We start from the raw sequence: 17,975 nt of genomic DNA on the forward strand, positions 1-17,975 counted from the left end.
GAGGAAGAAAAGGGGAATCTGGGGTGTAAATTTGGTGGTCATCGGAACATCGCCGCCGGCGGCGACGATTTCCGGCGGCGGCGGACGGCGGAGGGGCGGTGGAGCTAGGGCGGGGTAGAGTGGAGGTCGGCGGAGCTAAGGTTTGTACGAGGAAGGGAGGTTTGGTCTCAAAATTTCCTAAGTAATTCGGACATTTTATGTGAAATTGAGATTAAGCCTGAGCCGTTGGATATGAGGGAAATGAACGGTGGTGATCAAACGACGTCAAAACGACGTCGTTTTGTCATGGAAGGGACTGGACCGGGTTAGGGATTAAATTGGACCTGGGCATGGGGTGGTTTTGGTCCGGTTTTTTTTTGGTTGTTTGGGCTGGCTTGCTCATTTCAGAGCTGGCCCAACAAAATAAACCCATTTTCTTTTCTTTTCCTCTTTTTATTGTTTATTTATTCTATTTATTTTCTTTTCAAAATTAACAAAATCTAAGTTAAATCCCAAACTAATTAATTTCCAAAAAGGAACTAAATCCTAATTTTAAAAGGAAAATTAAGCAAAAAGTGAAATTAAAAGAACAAAAAATGTAAAAGATTTATTATTATTTTTGGTATCTTTCTCTTATTTTAGTAATATTAATTGATTAAAATATAAAATCTAATTCTAAATGCAAACGTACTATTTTTGTACTTTTTTATGAATTATAGCAAGTTAAAATGCTCACGAAAAATGCAAACGAGACACAAAATCATGCAATTAATTCCTAAAAATTCAAATAATAAAAGAAAAAATTCTAATTAATGAATTTATAGGAGTAAATTAAGCGTGGCAAAAATCACGTGCTCACAAGTTGTTCAAGAATCTGATCCAGATGAATGGCTGAAGGTTGCCACTGAGGCGCTAGAAAAAGACTGCATTTTATCATCTTTAAAGGAACAAGAAACTCCGGAAATATCAAAGCCAGAATGAGGATAAAGCATGTTAGCTTAAATGATGGCCCAACTCATACCGACCTACACATATCTGAAGAGGAAATAGACCCAGGCCCAAGATGACAGCTTTACAAGTCTTGTAATGTTATTGTGTATATAGCCACACATGTAATAGATAGCCATTTTTATTGTTTAGCATAAATAGACTAATAATGGTTACATTGTAGAGTGATACATTTTATTCAATACAAACAGATTTCATTCTTTGAAATTTCCTCTCTAGAACACTCGATTAGGATTTCCTTCTAGAGAAATCCATGGATTCTTCTTCATTCTAACATGGTATCAGAGCGAACCCTGGAGATTATTGCTCTAATCTGAGTGTTCATCGGAAAGTTCATTGAAAATTTTCGAGTTTTCTGCTTCCAACGATTTCGAAGGGTCTTCTCATTCCTTTTTATTTGGAGTGTTCGTCTGGGTTTTTTGGTTCAAATCCCTTACTCGGCAATGAATTCTATGGATCATGATTCCTCGATGTTTGAATTCACAGCAAATAGTTTCATGAAGATCAACTCGAAAACTAGGGTTTTCTGTCGTTATCATTAATCTTCGCGTGCGGTGACATTCTTCTAAACTTATCTCTTTGAGTTTTTCTAGTTGATTAGCTTAGACATTTAATTGTAGAAATCATGACTCTGAATAATGATCCAGCTGAGCAATCTGGTGCTTCAACACCAGCTCTAGATCCTTTTCATCCTCTTTATCTTCACCCTTCTGATACTCCGGGAACCATGCTAGTATCTGTGCCCTTCGTTGGCACAGGATTTGGGGATTGGAAGGGAAGCTCATCTCTTTGTTTACAAAGAACAAGGTTCAATTAATTGATGGATCTCTAATTCAACCTATAACTAATTCTCCATAATATCCTCATCGGCAACGATGTAATAATATGGTTAAAGCTTGGATAATGAATTCACTTTCTAAGGATATAGCCAAAACAATCCTCTATTATAAAACTGCTAGAGAAGCCTGGAACAATTTTGTGGAAAGATATGGTGTTGCCAACATTTTCCAATAATATAACCTTCAACAATCTATTTCTTCTATATCCTAAGGTTCATATGATATTGCCACCTATTATACTAAACTAAAGGGATATTGGGATGAAATATATACAATCTCTTTAGGAAGACCTTATACATGTGGTGCTATGCATGAGTTTAGTGAGGCTCAGAAACTTATTCAATTCCTATCAGGGTTAAATGAAACCTACTCCACTGTTAAGAGTAACATTTTAATAATGAGTATTATCCCAAGTGTGGAGAAAGCATCCTCTATTTTGAACAGGGATGAGAAACAAAGGGAAATTAATTCTGGTTCCCAACCTTTCTCTTCTGATTCCACTTCTTTTATAGCCAACTCCAGTTCCAATTCTGGTTCCAATCAACAAAATACCACCAGAAATTTTACTCAGAGGATAAATTTTGAACCTAGGAGAGCCACAATATCTTGCAAGTATTGCAAGAAGCCTGGTCACACTGTAGACAAATGTTACAAATTGCATGGATTCCCTCAAGATTTCAAGTTCACCAAAGGAAAAAGGGTTACTGCATGTGTCCAGATTGAGTCAACAGAACAGGCTTCACCTAAGCCTGATTCACCTCAAAATGAAGACATTCCACATGGATTTTCTAAGGAACAATATGCTCATCTTATGTCTCTATTTCATCAGATGTAGATGTCTTCTCCAAATCAGCAGTCCACATCCCAATACTCTCCAATCTATGCCAATTTTGAAGGTTGGCATGACAATCCTGTTAGTAGACTATATGGTTACCTTGTATGCCATGCTAGCCATAACAACTTTAGCTCTTGGATCCTAGATTCAGGAGCAACCAATCATATGACACCTCATAACCACCTACTTCATGATATACAACCTTTAATCTCTCCTTCTCTTGTTACTTTACCAAATGGATATAAAGTAAAAGTTACTTCTTTTGGATGCCTTTCCTTATCCCCCAGTATCATTCTAACTAATGTACTATTGGTACCTTCCTTTCATTACAACATAATTTCTATACATCAACTTCTTTCTCAACTCAAATGCTATTCACTCCTGACTAATATTTCATGTTGGTTACATGGCCCTTCTCTGAAGAGGCCATTGGAAATTGGTAAGGTTGAGCATGGACTATACATTCTGAGATTGTCATCTCATGGTATTGTTGCAGCTGATCCTTCTCAAGCAAATGCCTGTTCAATCTCTTCTTTTCCTAAGTCTGATTCAATTCCTGTTTTTCTTGTTCATGATTCTAGAGTTGACGGTTCTGATGTTGTTTCAGTTGCTTGTAATTCTAGTTCTATTAATAGAAATGATGTACTTTGGCATCAAAGGATGGGATATATGCCCTTTGTAAAAATGGTTTCTATTCCTTATCTGTCTGGTATATTCTCTCCTAGACAATCTTTCACATGTACTATATGTCCAATGGCTAGACAACGAAGACTACATTTCTCTGAAAGCACCTCGCACTCTAACAAACCCTTTCAACTTGTTCACATTGAACTTTGGGGGCCTTACCACACTGCTATATACAATGGGTTCAGATATTTTCTAACCATTGTAGATGACTACAGTAGGGTCACCTGGACACATCTTCTTTCCTGTAAGGCTAATGCATTTTCCATTATAAAATCCTTTATTGCCATGGTTTCTACACAATTCCAAGCTTCCATTAAAACTATCAGAACTGACAGTGCATTTGACTTAGGATCTGCTCTTCCACATGCTTCTTATCTCACTTCTCTTGGCATTTCACATCAAACCTCTTGCCCACATACTCCTCAACAAAATAGAATAGTAGAAAGAAAACATAAACATTTGTTGGAGACTGCTAGAGCACTTCTTTTTCAATCCAAACTACCTACCAAATATTGGGGTGAATGTGTTCTTATTGCAACTTATCTCATCAACAGATTTCCCTCCACTGTCCTTTCTAACAAAACACCATATGAAGTGTTACTCGCTCATCCTTCCACCTATGACCACCTCAGATTATTTCGATGTCTAGCATATACCACTATTCCCCATCCTTCCAGGGATAAACTTCAATCTAGAGTTAGTTCTTCTGTATTTCTAGGTTATGGTTTTAATAAAAAGGGTCACAAGTTGCTAAATTTAGGAACCAAGTCCATATTCTATTCCAGGGATGTCATATTTGTTGAACATATCTTCTCATATACTTCTACACCTTCTGGTTTCTTTACCTCTTCTACTTCCTCCTTTTCTGATAACATCACTCCCAATGATGTTCCTACTGATGTCTCTTGACCATCACATTCTTCTGATCCTGTTCCTACCCCTTCTTCACCCTTTCCTTTTCCTGATCATGCTACTGCTCCTTCTTCACCCTTTTCTCCTCATATTCCCTCTCCTGAATCTGGTTCTGTTCCTTCACCTAATATTACACAACACACACAAATTCCTCCTTCTTCTTCTCTCCCTTTGAGAAGGTCTTCTAGGTCTACAATCACTCCTAACCACCTTAAAGACTACTTTTGATATGTTGTACCTCCCACTTCTCCTGCCAATTCTTCTATTTCATCTCAGTCTACTTTACCTGCCACCTTGCTTGAACCTTTCTTTTACCATCAAGCTGCATCTAATCATGCCTGGCAAGAGGCAATGTTGAAAGAATTCCAGGCCTTGGAATCTAATCAAACTTGGGAAATTGTTCCTTTACCACCTGGCAAGAAAGTCATTCCTTGCAAATGGGTGTATAAAATTAAGCAACGATCCGATGGTAGCATTGAGAGATACAAAGCAAGATTGGTCATTAGGGGGGACACTTAGCAGGCTGGTGTTGATTATTTTGAAACATTCTCCCTTGTGGTCAAGTTCACTACCATTAAATGTTTGCTTGCGTTGGCTGCCAAATCTTCTTGGTCTATATACCAGCTTGATGTAAACAATGCATTTTTGCATGGGGACCTTTCTGAGGAGGTGTACATGAAAATTCATCTTGGCATGACTGTATCTTCTTCTTCTTCTGGTCCTCCTCTGGTGTGCAAACTCAAAAAATCACTATATGGTCTCAAACAGGCATCAAGACAATGATTTGCTAAATTGTCTAATGCTCTCATTTCAATGGGATACTCCTCCAACCTTAATGACTACTCATTATTTTCTAAAATCACTACCTCTCCCACTATTTATATAGCTGTTGATGTGGATGATATATTGTTGGTTGGCAATGACACCTCTGAATTGGACTCCATCAAATATTTTATGGACACCTAATTCAGAATAAAGGATTTGGGTTCTGTTAACTATTTTCTAGGGCTTGAGGTTTCTCATCTGCCCTAAGGCTTGTTGATCAACCAACACAAGTATCTCAAGGAACTCCTTACTGAGTTCCATTATGAGTCTGCTTCTCCTGTTGCTACACTATTGGATATCTCTATAAAGCTTACTCCTACTTCTGGTGATCATTTGCCTGATGCTTCCCCTTATCGGAGGCTCATAGGAAAGCTGAACTTTCTTCAATACACAAGGCCTGATATTTCTTTCTCTATTCAGCATCTAAGCCAATTTCTTACTCCTACAACTGCTCATATGCAAGCAGGCCGTCATATTTTGAGGTATTTGGTTAAGGATCCAGCCAGAGGAATTCTTCTTAATAACAATAAGGATGTATCAATCATTGCCTATTCAGATTCTGACTGGGCAAGGTGCCCTTATTCTAGGAAATCGTGACTGGTTATTATGTAACACTTGGGGGTAGTCCTATTGTTTGGAAGTCTAAGAAACAACCTACAGTATCAATATCTTCTGCAGAAGCTGAATACAGGGCTCTTCGAAAAACTGTTGCTGAACTTACCTGGCTTGTTAGACTATTGGCAGACTTGGGTCTTTCTATTTCTGCTCCTATTCCTTTGTACCGTGACAACAGGTCAGCCATTAGCATTGCCAGGAACCCTGTTTCACATGAGAGGACCAAGCATATTGAGCTTGATTGTCATTTTGTCCGGGAAAAACTTGCTGGTGGGCTCATTTCTTTGCATTACATTCCTACTGCATCTCAACTTGCAGACATTTTTACCAAACCACTGACTGGCATTTAGCATCAGGTTCAATTATCCAAGCTGGGAGTCTTTCCACCCTCCAGCTTGAGGGGGGGGGGGTGTTAGCTTAAATGATGGTCCAACACTACTAGAAATCCGGAATTTAGCGACCAAACTTGATCTGTCCAGATTAGCAACCAAAGTTGGTCGGTAAAGGGGAAAAAATATTTTATATGTATTTTATATAAATTACCGACCAAAGTTGGTAGGTAAAGTGGTCAACAAGTTGACCCAGATGGTCAGCATTGTGTAGTCAAAGAAAATTTCACATTACCGACCAACTTTGGTCGGTAATGCGGGATCCAGTTAAAAAATTTTAATAGTTATATTATTATTTAAAATATTTATAAAATATAAAGATATCTTATTTAAAATTACCAACCAAAGTTAGTCGGTTAATACAGGGGAAACATTTACCGACCAACTTTGATCGCTTTTTTTTAATATCTGAAAAGTAACCGACCAACTTTTGTCGGTTATTTGGTCAACATTGGTCAAAATTTAAATTACTTTTATATTTACTATCTAAATAATATAAATATAATCCGTTAATACTTTTGTAATACAAGGGATGAATACACTAACATATACTATAACATGCTATATATGTAGTTAAAATAGTACAACAAAGCGTGTTATATATATAGGTGAGACGTTTTGTTTTAAATATTCAACGATGCATCTGAGTAAGTTATAAGTCGATGAATCAATTTACAAACAGATATATTTGATGATAAATTATATATACTAATTAGGATCTTCACAAGTCTATCAATCCCTAAAAGAACCCGACCCTTATCTACATTTCATGTGTATACGCCATTATATGGAGTACAAGTCAGCTACACTTCATGTGTTGCTAAATTATCCCGAAGTTGTACCATTTCTCAAGTAAGTATTGATTTATTAGTTATCAAAATATAAAATTTACTGTGATTACATCTTGATGCAACTACTAAAAATATTTGATGTGTCACAGTCACTTCGTGGGTCAATTTGGCCATGATGTTGTATATACGAGATTTGATATGTGGCTCAAACAATTTGTAAATTTATCTTGATAATGTTCTCACACTATGTATGTAAATAATGTTTGTAAGTTATGCTAACTTATGAATTTTTTTAACACTATGTAGGTAAATAATCCAAATAATGGTGTAAATTAATTTTTGAAAGATATATCTTGGGGACCTGGGCTTGAGGTCACAACAATGTCTAAGTACTAGTGAATGGTTATAAGTTCCATACAGTGGATTGCTCTAAAAATAAAAATAGCAACAACAGCGGAGTGTGGGTTCAAGGTGGTGATGGAAACCAAGTTGGAGATATTGATTATTATAGTGTGCTCAAAGAAATAATAGAACTAGAATATACAGGTTGGCCATTTAAGAAATTGATACTCTTTAGATGCAAGTGGTTTGACCCAAATCCAACAAGAGGTACAAGAGTACACAATCAATACAACATAATCGAGGTTAATCATACGAGGGAGTATGATCGCTATGATCATTTCATAATTTCACATAATGTTAGGCAAGTGTATTATGCTCCTTATCCATTGCGGGGGAATAAGTCCGATTGGTGGGTTGTAATAAAAACTAAGCATGTAGGTAGGGTGGAAGTGGAGAATGTATTAGATGTTGCATATCAAAACGATATCTCCGGTGTTCACCAAATAGTGGACGATCAGCTAGAAAATGATCTGGAACATCCTGAACACATATTGGAAGAAGTTGATATAAATGAAGTAAAAATTATAGAAAATGAGGACGAAGAATCAACTGATGAAGCTCAAACAAGTGAGGACGAAGAATTCTCGGACGAGGAACAATACGTCGATGAGCTTTAAAAAGTTGGTTTTTTAAATAACTCTTGTTTTATAGCTAGTCTCTTATATGTTTCAATCTAAATATGTATTATATTATGCAGATGGCAGGCAAGGGTCAAAGTAACAATGACCCTACTGGTTCTCAGGGTCGAGAAAAGGCTAGGAAGAAAAAGAGGATGGTAGTTAATAATACTCCCTCTTTTCCACCCTCTACAGAGATGCCTATGTCTTATCCTCCACCACACGGCTATACTGAGCTGCCACAGCATCACGATCCCTACACCTTCATGCAGACACTAGGTCTTTCATCATAGGGCCATAGGACTATACGTTCGACATATAGTTCAACTGCCTCACGACCACGTGGATCGCAGCCATCTGCATCGGATGGATCGCATCCATCCATGTCACAGCCACATGGACCACAGCCACTCGGGTCACAGCCATCAGTATTACAGCCACTTGAGGTCCATCCAGCTATGTCGCAGTCACAGGGATTGCAGCCATCTTCATCAGCGACTCCATCTATTTCAGGCCTTCGCCTACGAGGTAGTAGCTCTAACCCCCACTACATCGTCCACACATGCCTCTGATATACATGCTTCAGACGATTATGCTGATGATGATGAGGAGGTGCATTATGATCAATATGGCAGGATTATCATAGTCCCTAAGGGTGATGGGTAAGAGTTATTTGTTATTTTTGCGTTTATTGTTTTGTAAAGTTTATACTAAGATATTAATGTGTTTTTATTGTTAAATTGCAGGTTCATCCCGAGTAATAGGACTGCGAGGATAATCACCAAAGCCATCAGAAAGCTTTATCATGGCCCTTATGCGACTTGGACTGATTTTTTATTCTCGCTGAAGGAGCAAATTTCAATCAATTTAAGGTATAAATGTTCTTTTAAGCAGTTTAATAATTTATATTTATGATATTTCTTGTTTAATATTTAACTTTTGAAATACAGAGCAAGTGTGTATGGGAACACCGCTATAGCGCGAAAGTAGCTGCAAATTTTCATCACAAAGCTCGCAAGCGATTGTCGCATACTTTCTCCGAAGCTAGAAAGAAGAACAAGAAGCTGACTGGTTACTTCAAAATTTATGGGATGATTTGCAAAGGCAATGGCTTACCGCAAAGTTCTTAGAGAAGAGCGAAAAAGGAAAGAAAGTTTGCGCATCTGAGAAGGGAGCTCCTTGCACACTGGAGGTACAGTCAGCCTAGGGACAATAAAAAGAAGATTGGTACGTAATTGCTTAAATTATTTTAATTTTCAAAGTATATCTATTCAGTTTATTAACTAAATTAATTTATTTTCAGAAAAAGAAGTTGGGGCGTCCAATGAACCATGATGAGCTATTCAAGGAGACGCATATTGTAAAGAAGAAGAAAGAGATGGATCAAGAAAGATGGGTCGAGGACCGGGCCTCTACCAAACTAACGTGGAGCAATTCATCGGCACTCAGCCAGCTGGTGAATCGCGCGAGCCAGCCCAACCTTCGGACGAGGATGCTGAAAGAATATGGATGGAGTCTGTTGGCGGTCCAAAATGGTGGAAGGTATACGGGCTTCCTACTAAAAAGTTCCATCGCTATAAGTGTGAAATGCAAGGAATAGGGACTTCCTCCCGTCCTCCCCGTGGTCGTTCTTCACGTCCTCCACAAGACCCTTCTGGATACCATCTTTTAGATGAAAGTTCATCAGACGATGATGATGATGTTGTACAAAATACTCCTTGACTTGTATATACTTTGAACTAGATAAATAGAACCGGTTCTGAACTAGTTGTAATAAGTATTAACTTGGTTTTTGATTTTTTTTAGTTCTATTGAACTTTAATTTGTTAGTTTTAATGTATTTATTGAATTGTGTTGTTGTTGTTGTGTTATTGTTGTTGTTGCTGTTGTTGTTGTTGTTGTTGTTGGCATAAAATGCCTGTTTAGGAATTTTGGTATGCTGGCAGGTGGTGTAGCTGCCAAAACAGGCATTTTATGCCAAAATTAAAACCCAAAAAACCGACCAAAGTTGGTCGGTATTTAATTTAAAAAAAAATTCTTCTGATTAGTGACCAAAGTTGGTTGCTTAATCTTAAAAAAAATAAAAAATTAATAATTACCGACCAAAGTTGGTCGGTTAATGAACAAGGATTACCTAGATTTCACATTTACCGACCAACTTTTGTCGCTAATTTTTAAATTTTAATTTTTTAAATAAAATATATATTTTAATTTACCGACCAACTTTGGTAGCTAATCTTTAAATTTTAATAATTAATAATATAACGTAATTTACATACACCGACCAACTTTGGTCGGTAAAATTAAATTATAAAAATATGTTACCGACCAAAGTTGGTCGGTATGTTTTTTAAATTACATAGTTGGTCCTTTTACCTTTGCGACCAACTTTGGTCGGTATACAAAAGCGACCACTAAAATAGCGACCAAGTCTGTTTGGACGGGTTTTGGTCGGTATTTTGCATAAATAGACAAACGTTGGTCGCTTGTTGTGGTCGCTAAAACCCGGATTTCTAGTAGTGCAACTCATACAGGCCCATACATATTTGAAGAGGAAATAGACCCAGGACCTATGACAGCTTTACAAGTCTTGTAATGTTATTGTGTATATAATCACACATGTAATAGATAGCCATTTTTATTGTTTAGTATAAATAGACTAATAATGGTTACATTGTAGAGTGAGACATTTTATTCAATACAATAGAGATTTCATTCTCCGAAATTTCCTCTCTCTAGAACACTCGATTAGGGTTTCCTTCTAGAGAAATCCATGAATTCTTCTTCATTCTAACAAAGCACACCATTTCAATACTGAAATCACACGGGCGGACAAGAATTTTATTTCAGATGTGATGATCAAAGAGATTTCTTGGTTATGGTAGAAAATGAAGCTTTAACACACAGATCAAATGGGGAAAAGCATGAACTCATTTGGGATGGAAATCAGGTTGAAAATGGTTTTGGGGTCAATGCTGAAGGAGATGAAACAATGGGCATGAATTCAAACGAAAGAGCTACTACAGGCGCGCAGTCTGAAGATGCTCCACAGATTATTCCAATCAATTCCTTTTAAACAAATACTGAGCCAGAAGACAAATGTGTGGATCTTACTCGAGACTAATATGCTACCAAATCAATCAGAAAAAGCAGCGAATAATTGTGATCTTAACAATACTGAGTCCTTTGAGGAGGCAATTCATGAATTGCAGATCGATGATGCAGCGCCTTCAAACATAATTAAGGAGGATTATGTAATGAATGTGGCAAATGTTATGACCGAAATAATCAGGTGTCATGCATAAGCTAGTAAAGTAACACTTGAACGACGATAAATCAGACAATAAAAGAGAAATATACCAAAAGAGACATAAACATTGAACGTGGTTCGTCAACTGACCTACGTCCACAGCGGATATGAGCAATCCACTATAATAAAAGAGAGTACAAAATATCGAGAGAACAACCTCACAAAGAGGAAAATACAAGTGACACACTAACACTTGCCCCGTAAAGTTCTCCCCTAAACACGACTCAACAAGAAGCTTACCGTTAGGCTCCCGTGCTAAACTCTTGAACTCAACAATGAGAGAATGAAACTATGAGGCTGTGGCAGTTGAAGATAAGACTATTATGAAATTAAGTGATTCTGAGATTTCAAAAGCTCCAATTTTGGGCATGTTGAAACTGGAGAAGATGGTGATTCCAAATCAGAGACAGACTCAAAGATTTTACCGCCAAAGGAACTGTCTTCAGCAGTTTCATCTGTTGCACAACAACAATTCATTGAGTTAAACAACATATGTGTTTTCTATCATTTGAATATGGTTTGCTTTTGAGTGATTACTGCTCTAAATATAGCTGATAGATGTAAAATATATGTTTAACTGTGTATAATCTATTATACATACCGGCTAGGAAAAGTAAAGAATAAATTTGGCCAGTTATTTGTGCAGAGATACCTTAATACATCCAACGGACTATCAAGTATTAGCATTTGAGATTGATCATCAAAGAAAGAAATGATGTTATATCCAAGCATCATTATGAATAAGTTCCAGGCACCACCCACTAGGAGATGTAGAAACTTAGTACTCCAAATTATTTTTCCAACAAATTGATTTCACTTCTACTAAAATTGAAAGAATTACAAATTTAACAAAAAAAAGAGTACAATTTCAGAGACTAACAATCAAATCATCCTACAATGTCTTTGTTGGTACGTTGACGAGTTAACAAAAATTAAATAAATGATAAAAGAACAATAATAAGGCCACCTGAAAAGAATAAAGAAAGGAATTATGAATTTTAATTAATGTTTTTGCGCTTCTAAGTTCTATCCAACGTTCATCATCATTTTCACAAATTCATCAAAGTTGACTTGACCATCACCATCCAAATCTGCTTCTTTAATCATCTGCTCAACCTCTTCATCTGTTAGTTTCTCCCCTAAATTGATCATTACATGCCTCAGCTGCATAGGATCAAACAAAAAATTTATTAATTCAATATCTTGTTTATAATTTCCTCTATTTAACCCAGAAAGCAGGGCCGGCTTTAGCATAAGGCAGCTAAATTAAAGGCCTTAGGCCCCAAAATTATGAAGGCCCCATATTTTCTAGTAATGAATTTATTTTACTTTATACATTGAGTACTTCTGATGAAAAACACAATATTTTTATCAAAAAAAGGAAAAGAAATTTTCTTTTTAATGATGATTTTGACGGTTAGGTATTACTTCCGTTTATAAGAATAGTCTTTCGAGTATAGCCGTATAGGAGAACCTTTTTTTGAGATCTAATACGAAGGAAAAACACCAAGAAAGTGCAAAAAAGACTATTCGATATAAATTCTAGAGCATTTTATACATCATGTGGTTGTTATAATCTAAAATTCGTACGTTATGACATATTTATCTTGTTCGAAAGCTGTATTATTCCATGGAGTAGTACAACGTAAATATTCACTGTTTTCTCCTTCTATACTAAGCGATAAAAAATTTAAAAAGATAGTGCACCTAGTCTAATACTTAAATCATCATCACAACTACAAGCACGTTGGAAAAGTCATATTGAAAGTATAAAGCAACAAGATTTCAAACTCGACAAATGAGACTTTATTGAAATTAGTAGAAGTTAGTGTGGATCCAAAGACTAAAGAGATTGTTTTGTAATGTGTGAGTTTGAAATTTTTGAGTAAAGCTTTAGGCCCGAAATATGATTGAGCTGCCCCTGCCTGAAAGTTAATTAAACTTAAAAAAGAAAGTCAAAAGAGCAAGTGCATTGCTCAGTGTGAACTATGGAAAAATTCGTTGGACGAAAAGATCGGTTTAGAGACATGTTTGAAACAACTGTATAAATAAGAATATTTTATTATAATGACAGATCAATTCACGTGTCAAGCCTTTAGCAGCCAGTGGTTGACTAAATTCCTTCCACTAAACCCTATTATTAGTTGTGACAAGAATGAATTTATTTTTAATATATCCATTGAGTATATGTAGTTCTTTGTTATTTATTTAAAGAGAACGTTTTCTTTTTGATTGGTCCGCGTCAACAATATGAGTACCGGCCGTACACGATTGACTAGAAACAGATCTAGTGATTATAAGAGTATTTGATATGGATTAGAACATGGATATTTTACAGCATATTAGAAGAAATTAAAATAGAATGACATGATAATTAAATTTATTCAAAACAACAATTAAGTTACGATAAAAATAAAATAAAAGGTTTTACCTTTCCGTTTACTTCTTTTGGAATGTAATTTCACATTAGACAAGCTATTTTAATATGTTGCGTGATTCAACATCTATTCAAATGATAACAAGTCTGTGGTTTGTTCAGCAAAGTCAACCTAGAAAGAATGTGATTTATATTACATACATTTTAATTTTTAAAATATGTATAGATATATAATTAGAGCTAAAAAGTAGTAGTAAATTTATAGGTGAATTCACGGAATTAAGTCGTCATAGAACTATAACCATAGTTAAAAGTTGATTTAATTTGGACAAAGACTGACCTCGTTAGCAGATATATAACCATTTTGATCTTTGTCGAACACCTTGAAAGCCTCTTTAAGTTCTTCCTCAGCATCAGTGTCCTGTTTATGAAATAACAAGAATATAACCCCTAATTAGAGCTACTTTTTTCTCATGCATATATATGGATAACAGAGATAATTTGTTCCAAGTGTCATAAGTAAGTTGCAAAAATCTATATAATAATCAAGATTTAAAAACACCTTATAACTAATTCTTTGGTTCAATTTACCTTCATTTTCTTGGCCATAAGGTTCAAGAATTCAGTGAATTCAATGGTTCCATTCCCATCTGAATCAACTTCGGTTATCATATCCTGCAGCTCTTCCTCTGTTGGATTTTGATCTAGTGACCTTATTACTGTCGCTAATTCTTCGACTGTAATGCAACCTGTTACATGGAATTCATTGAAAGACCACAATGTCACAACTTACTATAATTCAAAACAAAAAACAATAAGAATGACATAAAGGAAAAATTAAGAGACTAGTAATTACCATCTCCATCTCTGTCAAATAGACTGAAAGCTTCTTGCAATTCAACAATTTGTTCTTGGTTCAATATATCTCCCATTATATTTTTTTTTTCTTATTTTGGACTTTTTAGTACCTCGAAATAACAGCTAGGAAGAGAGTAGAAAATGGGAGAAAAAGAAAGTTGAGTATAGCTCAATCCTCGCTGGGCTTAGCTTTATGTAGACAAGTTGTGTAATATGTCAAGAGGGGACTTACTAGTAAATGCATCCCATTTTCTTTTCAAGCTCACCAGAAATGTGGAAACGCATATTGAATTCAAAAGAAAATTAGAGTCAACAATCTAGGGTGTGACGTACGTGAGAAAAATATTAGTACTTAGTATAAATATATAATTAATTAAACACATATCTAGGAGAAAAGATTTAGACAAAATTAGCAGAGTCAAAAATGAAGTTAGTCATGGATTAGGTGTTGTAGGCAGGACCAAACCATAAAACGATTCCGCAATCTGCATTTTCTGCTGCTATTAATTCCTTGGATTCCACCTCTACCCCCTCCTTTCCGGTGCACAAAATTATTTCCATTTTTTTTAAAAAAATTCAAAAGATAAAGAAAAATAATACTTACTCATACTAAGTAAATATAAACAGCTGGGGTGTTAGACGAGTAGGGGACAGAGAGCATTGAAAGAGACGACTGGAGAAGGCATGGGGAGGTGTGTACTGTTGTACTTCCACTAAAACTCAATTCAATATTTTGTTTTGTTTTTCTTTTTCACCAATATTGATCCACGCAATGAGAGTACGGAAAATTTTATTTTGTGTCTCGTACAACTGACACTAGTTGCATGAGGTATTTTTTTTGTCTCACAGTTTTGTGGACATAGATTTTCGTGGACCCAAAAGTGTAAGATTGGGGTCCACAAATTTGTGAGACAAAAAGGAGCCTCACTTAGTTGTGTGAGACAAACAATAAAACTTCTCACGAGAACACTGGCATTGCTTGCAAAATTTTAACATTTTAATTTTGAGTTTCTATAAAAGTATTTATTTAAATATAACTTATTCTTTCCACATAAGTAAAGTTACTTTGAGATTCAAAGTGCAATAGAAAAATATTTTTGTAAGGAAACTAGGGCCACTATAACCATTAGCGATGCCTAATTTGCTAATTTTGTTACGTGGGGACAAACAATTAGTCAAAGTATCCAGCTGGAATTCTTGTACACAACTCTCAAGGTAATTGGTGGCCAACCAGTTACTGGCTCACCCTATTGAAAATGAATCAATCAATATATTTATGCAACACCATTAAGGCGACATCTTATTTTTAGCAAGCATAACTGCATGCTCTACCTCTAAAATAATTTTAGTAAATATAAAAACGGCATGCTCTACTTGCTAGCATTCACAATCGAATACCTGCTTTTCCAGCAATTTTGTGAAGTTTTGGGACTTGAATGTTGATGTTGAAATATGTTTTGTAGCAATTTTGGGACTTGAATGTTGCTGAAATAAATACTTAGTCTTTGTGATGATCAATTGATAAATTGGACGTATTCACAATAGTAAACCTCAAAAAGGCACGTCTTTTCGAATACATATGTCCTTTCGTCAAAACGTGTTTATTTGGAGAAATGGAACTTTTCATTAAGTATGTGTCTCATTCCTTCACAAAAATACAAGAACTAATGTCTTTGTTGACCTTTGAATAGAAAGACTAAGGGTCGTTTGGTAGGGTATATAACAATAGTAATGATACGTGTTTGATCAAAAAGTATTGAGCCTTTTGATTAAATCAATTAATGATGAGAAGAGGGGTGATGTAATAAAACAATAAAAGAAGAAGAACAATATTGCAGAGAGGGAGAGAGAGGGAATTCTTATTGGATTTTGGGATGAATTACAATGAAATAGAACCCTCTATTTATAGGGAGAGGGTGACTTAGCCACTAAGTAATAAACTCTAGAATCTCTCTAAATATAGACATTCACCATAAATAAAATTCTATTTATAACACTCCCCCTTGAATGTCTATTCAACAGATAATGTGCCTCGGTAAAACCTTAACTAAAATAAAACCCAGTGGGGAAAAAATTCTAGTAAAGTAAAAAAGAGTACACATGTTTAATAATACGCCTTTTGATTGCCTCGTTAAATACCTTGCAAGGAAAACCCAGTGGGACAAAATCTTGTAAGGGAAAAAGAGTGCAACGCGTATTAACTCCCCCTGATGAGAGCATCAATTCACATCCTTGAGCCTTCACATCCCGATCTTGTACACTAGCTTCTTGAAGGTTGACGTCGGTAGAGACTTTGTGAACAAATCAGCCATATTATCACTTGGACGGATTTGTTGCACATTGATATCACCATTCTTTTGAAGATCATGAGTAAAAAATAACTTTGGTAAAATGTGCTTTGTCCTATCTCCTTTTATGAATCCTCTCTTCAATCGGGCTATGCATGATGCATTGTCTTCATACAAAATTGTGGGTAGTTTGTCACATTTTAAACCACATTTGTCTCGTATAAGATGTATTATAGACCTCAACCACACACATTCTCGACTTGCTTCATGAATAGCAATTATCTCAGCATGATTAGATGAGGTAACCACAATTGATTGCTTAGTCGATCGCCAAGATATGGGAGCGCCTCCATAGGTAAACACATAACCTGTTTGAGACCGAGCCTTGTATGGGTCAGATAAATACCCAGCATCGGCATAACCAACAAGATCGGGACTGCAATTATTGCCATAAAATAAGCCCATATCGGTAGTCCCTTTTAGATACTGCAATATGTGTTTGATTCCATTCCAATGTCTCCTTGTAGGAGCAGAGCTATATCTTGCTAAGACATTAACTGAAAAGGTTATGTCAGGTCTTGTAGTATTAGCAAGATACATTAGTGCACCAATTGCACTAAGATATGGTACTTCAGGACCAAGTAGCTCTTCATTCTTTTCTTGAGGTCGGAATGGATCCTTATTCACATCAAGTGATCGAACAACCATCGGAGTACTTAATGGATGTGCTCCATCCATGTAAAACCGTTTCAATACCTTTTCTACGTAGGCAAATTGATGAACAAAAATTCCGTTTGCCAAATGTTCAATTTGCAAACCAAGACATAATTTTGTCTTTCCGAGACTTTCATTTCGAATTCCTTCTTTAAATAATCAATTGCCTTTTGGAGTTCTATAGGAGTTCCAATAAGGTTTATGTCATCAACATATACGGCAAGTACAATAAATTCCGATGTTGTTTTCTTTATAAAAACACATGGACAAATGGCATCATTTATATAACCTTCTTTTATAAATTACTCCACTAAGGCGATTAATAACACATTCGTCCTGATTGCTTTAGACCAATACAAAGATCTTTGCAATTTGATTGAAAAACATTTTCCGAGACTTTGAGTTATGTGCATTAGTCATTTTAAATCCCTCGGGAATTTTCATGTATATCTCATTATCAAGTGAGCCATAAAGGTAAGGCGGTAACCACATCCATTAAATTCATGTCAAGACTTTTTTATGGACAGCA

The 17,975-nt window shown here is 35.8% G+C and overlaps 1 protein-coding gene across 1 annotated transcript; it reads right to left on the reverse strand.

Moving 5' to 3' along the window:
* Positions 1 to 11,909: 11,909 nt before the first annotated feature.
* On the reverse strand, positions 11,910 to 15,011 carry LOC109240310 (calmodulin-like protein 8). The gene is made up of 4 exons (XM_019406934.1): positions 14,443 to 15,011; positions 14,178 to 14,335; positions 13,927 to 14,007; positions 11,910 to 12,373 (listed from the first exon to the last, which is right to left on the reverse strand). Exons 1-4 carry the CDS (start codon positions 14,516 to 14,518, stop codon positions 12,236 to 12,238), a joined length of 453 nt encoding a protein of 150 aa, XP_019262479.1. The 5' UTR covers positions 14,519 to 15,011; the 3' UTR covers positions 11,910 to 12,235.
* Positions 15,012 to 17,975: the final 2,964 nt, after the last annotated feature.

The sequence above is a fragment of the Nicotiana attenuata genome, unplaced genomic scaffold, assembly GCF_001879085.1.
Source record: "Nicotiana attenuata strain UT unplaced genomic scaffold, NIATTr2, whole genome shotgun sequence".
Classification (NCBI taxonomy): domain Eukaryota; kingdom Viridiplantae; phylum Streptophyta; class Magnoliopsida; order Solanales; family Solanaceae; genus Nicotiana; species Nicotiana attenuata.